A 12,468-nucleotide genomic window follows, 5' to 3' on the forward strand; every position below is an offset into this window, starting at 1 on the left:
GGAAAGAACATTCCAGGGATGCCTGGGTGGCTCAGTGTTTGAGCATATGCCTTTGGCTCAGGGTGTGATACGGAGGTCCAGGATGAGTCCCACATCAGACTCCCTGCATGGAGCTTTCTTCTCTCTCTGCCTATGTCTCTGCCCACCCCTCTCTTTCTGTGTGTGTCTCTCTCATGAATTAATAAATAAAATCTTAAAGAAAGAGAGAGAGAGAAAGAAAAGAAAAAAGGAAAGAAAAGAAAGAAAAGAAAGAAAAGAAAAGAAAAGAAAAGAAAAGAAAGAAAAGAAAAGAAAGAACATTCCAGGCAGAAGAAACAACTAGCACAAAGAAGTTAGGAGAAAACATAATGGACTTTGTGAGAAATCATACTAATGTGACTAGAGTATAGTGAAGGGTGAGGAAAAAATAATGTGAGATAGGGTTAAAGAGATAGATGAGGTCAATCCTATATAGTGCTTTATAAGCCAGAATAAATAGATTGTGTTTTATTCATGGTTCATTGGAAAGCCTTTGGATGGTTTTAAGCAAAGAGTGATGTGATCTGATTTGCCCTACCTTCTATATGGTGAATTGATTGTAGGAGAGCAAGAATAGAAATGGGGAAATGAAGGCTATTAAAATAGTCTAGGTAAGAGCAAAGGTGACTTAGAAGGATGAGAAAAGTGAAAATGTTAGCCACACGAATATATTAAAGATACGTTTTAGAGATTGAGAACTTGCTGATGGATTATATGAGGGACATAAGATAAAATAGTGACTCCAGAGATTTTTGGCTTGACATCTGAGTGATTGGTTGGTGCCATTTACTGAGGTTGGGAAGGAGTAGAATATCAAGAGCTCTGTTTTGCTTATATTAAGATTGAGATTCCTATTAAACATTAAAATGAAAATATAAGGTGTATGAGGTTCTAAAAAAGATGTTGGGGCTAAAAATAGGTATAGTAGCTATTGGCATATAAATGTTATTCATAGATAAAGGGAAGAGGTTCTAGGAGCAAGTGTATGGCACTCTCGACCTATAAGATCAAGAGCCAATAAAGGAGATCAAAACTACTTGTGGAGGGAAACTGGCAGCTCTGGATAAGGAGCCCCAGAAAGGAGACTATCAAGAAGGGAGCATTTCAACATAGTTATTTTAATTTGATTCTAAACCTCCCTGGTCGTCTTCAGGGAAGAATGTATTAAGTTATCTTCAGCACTTTTTTTTTTTTTTTTTTTTTTTACCATTTATCAGAGAATGATAGATAATTTATAAAAGAACTTGACAGGAGGAATTGTCTTTCATTGAACAAGCACTGAGACCCCCTTCCTGAAAAACTAACAGAAATGTCAGCTATTTCAGGACAAAGCTGGCCAAAACCCAAAACAATATAAAACACTATTATAGGATGCTATAAATAATATACAACCCAGGTAAGTAAAGCCAACTTTCATTTTAAGGAGAGCCTTTGTGCTGGTTCCCAGTACCCAAGGGTCTTCTGTCATCCTGTCTTCTCTCTTGAGGAGACAGTTTTTTAAGTTATCCTGTGTTATAAGAATCTTCTGTTATTTCTACAAGCCAAGTACAAAATTAAAATTTTGAGTAAATAAAACAAAATCTAAAAAAACCCATTTTGAAGTTTGACTTAGAAAATGTTTATACATGAGTATTCTTTTTAAAATTCTGATAACTGTTTATGCTTGAGCTATAGATTTAGTTAAATATCTACCAAAAAGTCATTTTGAATATTCCTAACCATTATTAATATGTTTAATATGTATACTCATTTGTTATTAAACTAGAATTTTTGAAATGAGGAACTTTGGGAATCACATGACAGACTGCCCTTTATAAAACTGTGAATCTTTTCTTCTTTGCTCTGTATTTTCCAGTTTAAACATAGTTAATAAAATCAGTTGAACTTGAATTTTTTTTTAAGATTTTTTTTATGTATTAGAGACACGGGGGGGGGGGGGTTGCAGAGACACAGGCAGAGGGAGAAGCGGGCTCCGTCCCAGGAGCCTGATGTGGGACTTGATCCTGGATCCCCAGGATCACGCCCTGGGCCGAAGGCGGCGCTAAACCGCTAAGCCACCGGGGCTGTCCGAACTTGAATTTTTAAAAAGAAGCTTAAAGAATCATTTGATATTGATCTTCATCTAGGCATCAAAACTAGAATATTAAAAGTAGAAAAGAACTTAGTGATTTGGCTCTGGTTATTGGCAGCTATTTTTTCTCTCTATTTCAAACAATAAATAATATTTTTTTGTTTTTTTAACTGTATGCTTATTCTATATTGATTGTCTGTACTAGTCTTTATTTCCTTGAAAATCTTGTAAAACCCCAAGTATTATATTACCTAGTTTACAGAAGATAACCTAAAATACAATTGACACTTTTACAAACTGCATTCATAATAGGGTATTAGTGGGTGGAGGCAGAAATAAAAAACAAAAGTAGTGTTTTCTTTTGTATTGGTGTCTGCTGATAATTGAATCTTAATTTTAGAATTATTACCTTTAAAATTTTATTTATTTATTCATGAGAGACACAGAGAGAGAGAGAGAGAGAGAGAGAGAGAGGCAGAGACACAGGCAGAGGGAGAAGCAGGCTCAATGCAGGGAGCCCAAAGTGGGACTCGATCCTGGATCTCCAGGATCACACCCTGGGCCGAAGGCAGCACTAAACTGCTGAGCCACCCAGGCTGCCCTAGAATTATTTTTTTTTTTTTAATTTCAATACAGGGAGTTATAAGTATTCGTGCCTGTTGTTACAATAAAAAGTACCCAGTTTCCCAGTGTTGCAACTTCTTAATAAAAGAACAAATTCCTTTAAATTTGCTTTTTCTCTAGTTAAATCAGTGTAAAGTATCATGCAGAAGTTCACACAAGTCTCACTACAGGAAAATTTTCTCTGCTGCCAAAAAGTCTCATATAGATAATGAAAGATCATATTTGTACTTCTATGAAAATTGCATTAAGGCTCTTTGAATTAAACCTTTAGCACTGTTTTTAAATCTTACAACCTCCATTTATAGAATAAAAATTCATTCTTAATGACCTTTAGTGTTATTATTCCTATTCCTCTTATATGTTACTTTTAATCTTGGATAATTGGTTTATTTTATTTGAAGTCATAAGATAAAAAAATACTGAATAGTGTACAGTATTTTATGCCTGCAGTAATATCACTATGTAGAAGACTTAAAGCTGAGATTTCAGATTCATATTTTTTTAAGCCGGCATGTTCCCAAAGTTTATCTAGTTTTTCACTTGATAAATGAGGAAGCTGAGGGCATAAGAGTTAAGGGACTTACCCAAAGTTACACAGCTAGTTGGTGGCAAAGACGGAACTACTGCCCAGGCATTCTGACTTCTGATCTACTACATCCCACTGCCCTACCACAATCCTGCCGACCCATGTAATTGTCACATGTTAGTTAGATGTAGTAGGAGTCCCATAAGTGTTTAATTAAATTAAAATAAATTACTTCTCTCAGATGGAAACCTAATGTCTAGTTAATAGAACTCTACTATCACCTAGTATTCTTTATTCTTCCAGCATCAGATTCTGGATTTCTCTTCCATCTGAAACTGGAGAATTGGTATGACTTGACCCTTCAGATTTTGTTTCAGTTTCCAGTAGATGCTACTAAAATCTTAACTTTTATATATTAGATGATTTTTCTGAAAAATAGAGGCAACTTGGATTTTCTAGCCAAATTTGACGTTCCCAGAAACATAGAACTAGATAAAAATAGCTAACCCAATTTCATATATACCTATTATTTAAGAAATACAAGCTTACTCAAGGACATAAATTAGCTCAGCTCTTCAATACATTCTGTTGCAAGAGTTTGTTGTTTAACTTGTGACCAAACTTCCAACAATTGTTTCTAGATTAATTTTTTTAAATCTCCAAGCCTATATATCTTCCCATTCATTCTTTGTCTCCAAAAAGAATATATAACACAGAGGAAAACTATAATAATCCCACACAGGAAATCTGACTTTTTATTCAAGACTTTTAACCACTTTCCAGTTTTATGCTATATTCAGAAAAGGGGGCAGTGTTCAACCCAATTATATGCCTCTATGTATTCTATTCCTACTATAGGTAAAAAAAAAGAAAAAAAAAAAAGATGTTTAAATTTGCTAATGAAAATGTGTGTTCTTTTTTTTTTTTAAGATTTTATTTATTTATTCATGAGAGACACAGAGAGAGAGAGAGAGAGAGAGAGGCAGAGACACAGGCAGAGGGAGAAGCTGGCTCCAAGCAGGGAGCCCGATGTGGGACTTGATCCAGGTCCCCCTGGGCCAAAGGCAGGCGCTAAACCACTGAGTCACCCAGGGATCCCCGAAAATAAGTGTTCTTAAATAGATTTCATTCAGTAAGGATAGGAGCATTCCCATGAAAACATCATCTAATAGCATATTCTTAAATCTTAGACATGGGAAAAATAAGATATAAATCCAAACTATTTCAAGGGCACCTGGGTGGCTCAGTCAGTTAAGCCTCCAGCTCTTGATTTCAGCTCGGGTCATGAGATCTAGCCCCATTGGGCTCCACATTGGGTGTGGATCCTACTTAAGATTCTCTCTCTCCTTTGCAATAAATTACATGGTTAACAGTTGACTTACACCGCACACAAATAAACCATATAATTTCTTTTAAACTATTTCAATAATGTATAAAGATTATAACATGATTACAGTATTAGATGTATTGTTAACATTTAAGTGAAACTAATAGGATATCCTTGAAGATTTTTTTTAATTTTTTATTTTATTTTATGATAGTCACACAGTGAGAGAGAGAGGCAGAGACATAGGCAGAGAGAGAAGCAGGCTCCATGCACCGGGAGCCCGACGTGGGACTCGATCCCGGGTCTCCAGGATCGCGCCCTGGGCCAAAGGCAGGCGCTAAACCGCTGTGCCACCCAGGGATCCCCAAATTTTTTTTTTTTAAGATTTATTTATTCCTGAGAGAGACAGAGAGAGGCAGAGACAGAGGAAGAGGGAGAAGCAGGCTCCCTACAGGGAGCCCAGTGCGGGACTCGATCTCAGGACCCCGGGATGACAACCAGAGCCAAAAGCAGATGCTTAACCACTGATCTACCCAGGCACCTCATGCTTAATGATTTCATTCAGCCTGATTTGGGTAACCAAATGAGCTACAGTTTTTTTTGGTTTTTTTTTTAATTTTTTTTTTAATTTTTATTTATTTATGATAGTCACACAGAGAGAGAGAGAGAGAGAGGCAGAGACACAGGCAGAGGGAGAAGCAGGCTCCATGCACCGGGAGCCCGACGTGGGATTCGATCCCGGGTCTCCAGGATCGCGCCCTGGGCCAAAGGCAGGCACTAAACCGCTGCGCCACCCAGGGATCCCGAGCTACAGTTTTAAAGTCTAGTGAACTTACTCATATACTCAGGTTTCAAGACTTGAGATTCATTTTTAAAATTTTTCCTTTAGTTATACTGTATGTTGGCAAATCAAACTCAAAAAAAAAATACAAAAAAATAAAAATTTTCATTTATTCAAAAGCTAATTATCCTGGGGCTTCTGGGGTAGCTCTGTCAGTTAAGCATCTGACTCTTTCCTTTTAAGCATCTGACTCTTGATCTGAGCTTAGGTCTTGATTTCCAGCTCGTGAGTTCAGGCCCTGTGTTGGGCTCCACACCGGGCAGGGAGACTACTTCAAAAAAACAAAACTAATTATCCCTACTCTTCATCTGACTCTTACTTTCTCCTTTCATTATCATACCAATATTTCTAAACACATCCATAAAAGCGAGAAGAGGGGAAAATTTATAGGTACATGTGCAATTTATCAAGTTCTTAATGACAGTTCTGGATTTTTTGTTTTTAAATTGATTAAGTTTAGTTTTGTTGCTGAATTTTGTGTCTTTGTTCTCCAAAAAGAATTTACTACACGTGGTTGAGAAAAGTATCATTTGTGGAACAGTGGACATAGAGTCAGGAGACCTGGATTGCAGGCGTAGTTCTACCACTGGTTAACTGTGTAACCTTAGGATGCCAATTTACTTCATAAATTCAGTTGGTCAATGAGCATTCAGACATCATTTAGCTCCCAAGCATGCCTCAGGCCTTGCTTCATTTACTGCATCCTAAAGCAGTCATGCTAAATAAGCTAAAGTGCTTTCCATCCCAGTCCTGTGCTTGGTATATAAAAGTCATTGTCCGAATTGTGAAGGAATTCGGACTGGTAGGGAGAACAGTATGTATGGGCAATGCTGTGCTAGAACCATGTGGTAACATGGCCTAGAAATGTATCCAAAAATCTCTGGGTGTGGGGCTACCTACACTGTGTTGGAGGAGGAGGAGAAAATAGCCAAGAAAAAGAGAGTAGAAGAGTATTTAGGCAGAGAGGCCATCATATGCAAAGATTTGGAGGCAAATAAAGAGCTCAGAAAGGAGACAGAACAGTTATAAAAGTAGCAAGGAGGGACACCTGGGTGGCTCAGCAGTTGAGCGTCTGCCTTCAGCCCAGGGCATAATCCTGGAGTTCCGGGATCAAGTCCCATATCAGGCTCCCTGCGTGGAACCTGCTTCTCCCTCTGCCTGTGTCTCTGCCTCTCTCTCTCTCTGTCTTTCATGAATAAATAAGATCTTAAAAAAAAAAAAAAAAAGTAGCAGGGAAATAAGTAGAGAGGAGCATTTCTGAAACTGGAGACTTAGCCCGATCAGTTTGTTTTTAGTGTGTGGTCCTGAAAATAGCATTTAGAGAGATTGATATGAGGGCTGAGAGTAAAGCTTACTTAATCAGACAAGAAGGAAATTCATAAATTAGAATGTTCTTCCTTGATTATGTTTTGAATTATATTCTCTTTAAGCCCTTGGTCCACACAGTGCATTTGAGAGTTTGAATCTTTTCAGTTTAATTTCGATGTTCTCTTCCTATTATCCAAGCTATCCAAGCTTCACACTTGTTATTATTGCTATATATTCTTAAATCTAAAAGTCTAGTTTCTTTAGCTATACCAAGATTTTGAAATATAACCAGTCTTTTTTAAAACCTTATTTTCTTTTGCATCAAGTATTTCAGTTTTAAAATGCTAGTTTTCAAAAGAAACAGTAACATAGTATTGACAGTTTTTCAAACTAGGCACATTTGTAAATGTGGTGTTCTGCAAACTTACTAAATGTCAACTAAAGGAGAATTGATAAAAGATGAGCTAGCTCCCTCAGATTTAGAAAAACTAAAAATTTAAATGTGGTTGGAAGTCTTTAGTGCAGTAAATCATGTGCTTTCCATGGACCCTATCTCACAGATGCAGTTGGACTTGAGATAATCAGATTTTCACTCCCCCACGAACTGGACAGCTAAAAATGTCATACCAATAATATGTGTCAAAGACTGAGCACTATTTTGCTGCCTGTCTGATTTAAGTTGTTGTGGTCAGTCTGAGGAACCTGTGATATGATAAGATAGCATTCATGAGGTCATGTGGTTTACAAGTGCCCAATCTTAACTTAGCAGCTTATGAGCACCTCAGAATGAGGAAGAGAGGGCTACTAACCTTTTCTGTGTGAAAATTCATTTCGTGTCCAGTGACAAAATACTGTAGGTCTGTAGCTATATGTGTATATTATGTATTTTTAAAATAATTTTTCCATCAGGAGTTAATTTTAGTTTCTGGAAAAAAGCAAAAGCTACAAATGCATTCATCTCCTTTTACTTAATACTTCTGTCTAAAGTATTAAACTTTTTACTGCACATATTTTCTGCCTATTAAGATAAAGCTGTAGGAAATAGCCAGCACCTCTTTCTGTTGAGGAAAAAATTGGACGTTGAAGACTAAAACTGTTGATGAATTTTTTAATCAATTAAATTTTCTATATTTCCTAAAGAGAAAATTACTCATTTTCAGTGTGGCAGTATCTCTATTGGAAACATACACAAAGGGGATCCCCCGGGTGGCTCAGTGGTTTGGCACCTGCCTTTGGCCCAGGGCGTGATTCTGGAGACCTGGAGACCTGGGATCGAGTCCCACATCAGGCTCCCTGCATGGAGCCTGCTTCTCCTCTGTCTGTGTCTCTGCCTCTCTCTCTATCTGTGTCTCTCATGAATAAATAAATAAAATTTAAAAAGAAAAAAAGGAAACACACAATATGGTGATCTGATTTTTTAATATATATTTTAATACAAACATATATATTTAAAACAGGTTTATTTGAGGTATAATTCACATAGTACAGTTCACCCATTTTAAGTGTACATTTTAGTCATTTTTAGTATCTTCATAGAGTTGTGCAGTATTACCACAATTTTAGAATGTTTTTATCACTCCAAAAATTAATACCGTTTCCATCAGCAGTCATTCCTCATTTCCCCCAAGCTCCCTTCCCCCAGCTCTAGGCAACTACTACTCTTCTTTTTGCCTTTGTAGATTTCCCTATTCTGGTTCATGTAAATGGGATTATACAATGTGTGGTCATCTTTGGGTTTTCATTAGCATAGTGTTTTCAAGGTTCATTCATGTTGTAGCGTGTATCAGTACTTCATTCCTTTTTATTGCCTGATAATATTCCATCAAAAGGGTATATACCACATCCTATTTATCCATTTATTGATTGATGAACATTTGGGTTGTTTTCACCTTTTGGTTGTTATAAATAATGCTGATGTGAGTGTACATATTTCATTGTGACCATGTGTTTTCATTTGTGTTGAATGTTACTTACTAGTGGAATTGCCGGGTCATGTTGTCACTCTATGTTTAACCATTTGAAGACTGCAGTTGTTTCCCAAAGCAGCTGTACCATTTCACATTTCCACCAGCTGTGTATGAGGGTTCCAATTTCTCCACATGCTTGCCAGTACTTGATATTATCTCTCTTTTTTGTTACAGTCATCCTAGTAACTATGAATGTCATCTCATTTTGGTTTTGATTTGTGTTTTCCTGGTGGCTGATGATATTGGGCATCTTGTGATAGGCTTATTATATCTTCTTTAGAGAACTATTTAGTCAGATCCTTTGCCCATTTCATAATTGGGTTGTCTTTTTATAATTGAGTTGTAAGAGTTCTTTATGTATTTTAGATATAAACCCTTTATCAGATAAATGGTTTAAATTTTGGGTAAGTATGGGGATCCCTGGGTGGCTCAGCGGCTTAACACCTGCCGTTGACCCAGGGCATGATCCTGGAGTCCTGGGATTGAGTTCCACATTGGGCTCCCTGCATGGAGCCTGCTTCTCCCTCTGCCTGTGTCTCTGCCTCTCTCTCTCTCTCATGAATAAATAAATAAAATCTTAAAAAAAAATTTGGAGGGTAAGTAATTAGACTGATAAAACCTATGATTTAGCTTTAGAGATTGACTGTTCAATCCAGATAGAAAAGAAGTACTTCGTTTCAATGAGGATGTTTTGCCAAACATTTGAATTTTTTCAGTACTTCAGCTAAAGGTTAAATCAAATGAAATGTACTTTGATGTAGCTTTAAAAGTTCAGAGTGAAACAAGTGTGAAGTGATTTATTTCCTGTAATTGGTCATAAATTTACATAGAAGCTCATATATTCCTAACCTCATCACCATTGACATTAGAGTACCTTCTAAATAATGTTAATGGTTTCAATTTTATCAAGATGTGTCAGCTGCCAGGAAGAGTACAATGCAGTTTCATTTTGTTTGCCGTAGTATACTGGGTAAATCTAAGCATACACTAGAGAAAGACTAAGTTCTTTGTAAATGACTTCGTTCTTCTCTGTCTCTCTCCTCTAGTAACAAATTTCTTCAGTGCCAGACTTTCTTTCCTTTCCACCTTTTTCACTTATTGTTGTGTATACAGATTTTTTCTTTGCTTCTAAAAGCATGGGTTTTTAACTATTGCATTTTATACATTTAACACAGAATCTGTATGCTTTTTAAATTTTAAGTGTTTTATTTTGTTTTTAAAAATAATTTACTTAGCTTAAAGCCAAAACCATTTTCAACATTGTTTTGTATTGTTTCAAAAAAATTCTTGCATTTTTCAAGTTAATCTGCTTTTAAGGACTGTAGGTCTGAATTTTTACTCTTGTCTATGTAATACACTGATCAAGAAGTCATGACCTCCAATTGATTGCTTTTATTGGTTTCCTGTTCTGATTCACTGGAAATCTTTTGGTTTGTGTGCTTATGGCTAGTTTTAATCTTTGTCATGCGTACAATTCATTTTTGGAAGAAGCTGATAATTGAGAATTAATTTAGCACACCATTTCCCTTTTACATTTTGAAAACTGAGAAAAACTATTAAAAGTATTAAGGATTTCAACAAAATCACTAATTACTCTTTGACGGAAAAGAGCAAAGCCTCTAGAACTTAGAAATACAAATCTTTGTGATTGTTGAACTTTATGTCCATCTTCTCATATAAAGTATAACGTATAGTTATTTAAAATTTTATAACTTCTACATTACTTACAGAAATGTTACATTTAGCTTTAACAGTGATAGTTCAGTGTATTACAAAAATTGATTATATAAACCCAAATGTACAAATAGGAGCTTTTATAATCTGATATGACTCAGTCTTGGAAACTTACTGCATCTGTTTTGCAGTTCACTTGGTTATCACATGACTCACTTAAATGGTTTAAACCCTGTCTAGTAGTGATCAAAGTTCATTTGGTTAGGGGTTTTTTTGGTGTGTGGATGACTTTTTTCCACTTTGTTGTGGACTGATTGTCTTTCAGAATATTCAGTGCAGCCCTTCTTAATTCTTTTGAATCTCAGAAAGTGGTAGCTGTCTGTACAATTCAGCCTCCAGTCACACACAGGGGAAATTTTTTTTAACTTGAAATAATATGCATGGGAGCACCTTTAACTGTAAAACCTCATATAAATATAAGGGTTTATTATTAATTCTATTACCCCTACACATTAAAATTGAGGAAGGATAACCTGTTATGTCTCTTTAAAATCAACTCTAAAAATCAGCCCAAAACTTTTCAAGTTACCAGTGTTCTGTAATTACTGAAAGAAAGCAAACACAGAGAGAACATGTGTACTCTATCCACCTGGGCATAGCCCAGGTGATCAAATTTCTCAGCACAGATTTCTCTATTATTTATTAGGAAGTTATATTTAAAGTCTACAAGTATCTAAAGCTATGACATTTCTCTGTTTTACAAAAGAAACTTCTATCTTAACATGTAGAGATTTAGTTAATGAAGTAGACTAATAAGAAATTTTTAAAATACTTGTGTATCTTTAATGATTGTGAGTCCTTTGGGCCTTCAGAATATTCATTCCTGCTGGTTTGTGTCCCTGCTTTCAATTTTTACTGATAATCTTTATGTGAAATAACTATAATAGTTTTTAATATTCATTTTTAAGTGTTTGAATTTTTACTATCATGCAGTAGAAACTCTGCTGTTTCCTGTCAAAACCTACGTTCATCAGACTATGAACATGACAGTTTCCTGTTTTCTTATTAGCTATACTGCCTCTTGTGCTATATTTTTTAGAAGTTTGTATAATATCTTAACACTTTCTTTTTTTACTTACTAAATACTCTCTTTGGGTTGTATTGTTGAATGCATGCAGGGAAATCTTAAAATCCATCTCCTTGAAGCTAGTGAGAGGTTAAGATTTTGTTAGCCTTTAAAGTTGTAATGAATATGTCAGAATATCTGAAGTATTATTTAAACAAATTCTACATGTTTTTATTTTTTTACTCTCTTTATGCATAACATGATGAAGCAGTCCATATCAGGTAAGAAACAGTACATTATTGGGGTCTTGTATATTAGCACTCCCCTTTGTCTTCTTCTTAATATTCTCATTCAAAAAAGATGGGATGAATAATTAGTACCTGGGGGTTTTCTCAAGAATCTTGTTATCTTTTCAATGTAGTTCATCAATATTTCTTTTGTGTCCACTCTTGTCAAGTCAGAATGCTGAGTTCTAGGATACAAAAATGATTTAGAAACAGTTTCCGTCATCAGAGGCCAACAGAGGAGCTAGAATATATGTACAACAACCATCCAGTGCTGATTTTAAATATTCATTATAACTTGGAAGAAACCTTATCTGTAAATAGTACATTCAAATATGTGTCAATCAATACAGTATTAAAGTTTATGAAAATATTTATGCCTGTTAATGTATTAAATATGTTTTAATATGATTAAAGTGCTAATATTTTAAACTAATACCAAAATAATACCAGAAAACAAAAAAATACTTTTAAATGTAAAGGAAGCAGTTTTTTTCTGTTTTGTTTTGTCATTGGATTCATTGAGACTTTTGTGAGTGTAACTGCTTATCAAAATGATCAGATACAAATGAATTTGGAAGCATTTTTGAGAGGTTTCATTGATAACCTTATTTTTTAATGTGCATGTTTTTTATTATGGAAATTTTCAAACATTTACAAATGCAGGGAGAATAAATCTAATGAACTTTGTGTTTCTATCACTAAACTTAAAATTTTTCTTTTTCTCTTTTTTTTTTTTTTTGCTTGTTTTTGAACTTTTTT

At 35.3% G+C, this 12,468-nt stretch overlaps 1 protein-coding gene across 11 annotated transcripts in view; it reads left to right on the plus strand.

Annotated features, from left to right (window-relative positions):
* The window catches only part of EVI5 (ecotropic viral integration site 5), a 194,883-nt gene that overhangs the window by 171,535 nt on the left and 10,880 nt on the right, over positions 1-12,468 (plus strand). Inside the window, exon 19 of one of the 11 annotated variants that reach the window (XM_049111679.1) lies at positions 11,691-11,922. The exons of the other annotated variants lie outside the window; for them this stretch is intronic. Within the exon in view, the coding sequence (XP_048967636.1) occupies positions 11,691-11,795 (105 nt within the window). The 3' untranslated portion in view covers positions 11,796-11,922. Of the gene's footprint in view, positions 1-11,690; positions 11,923-12,468 lie in introns of those variants that run through there. 11 annotated transcript variants of the gene reach the window in all.

This window comes from Canis lupus, chromosome 6 (genome assembly GCF_003254725.2).
Source record: "Canis lupus dingo isolate Sandy chromosome 6, ASM325472v2, whole genome shotgun sequence".
In the NCBI taxonomy this organism is placed as follows: domain Eukaryota; kingdom Metazoa; phylum Chordata; class Mammalia; order Carnivora; family Canidae; genus Canis; species Canis lupus.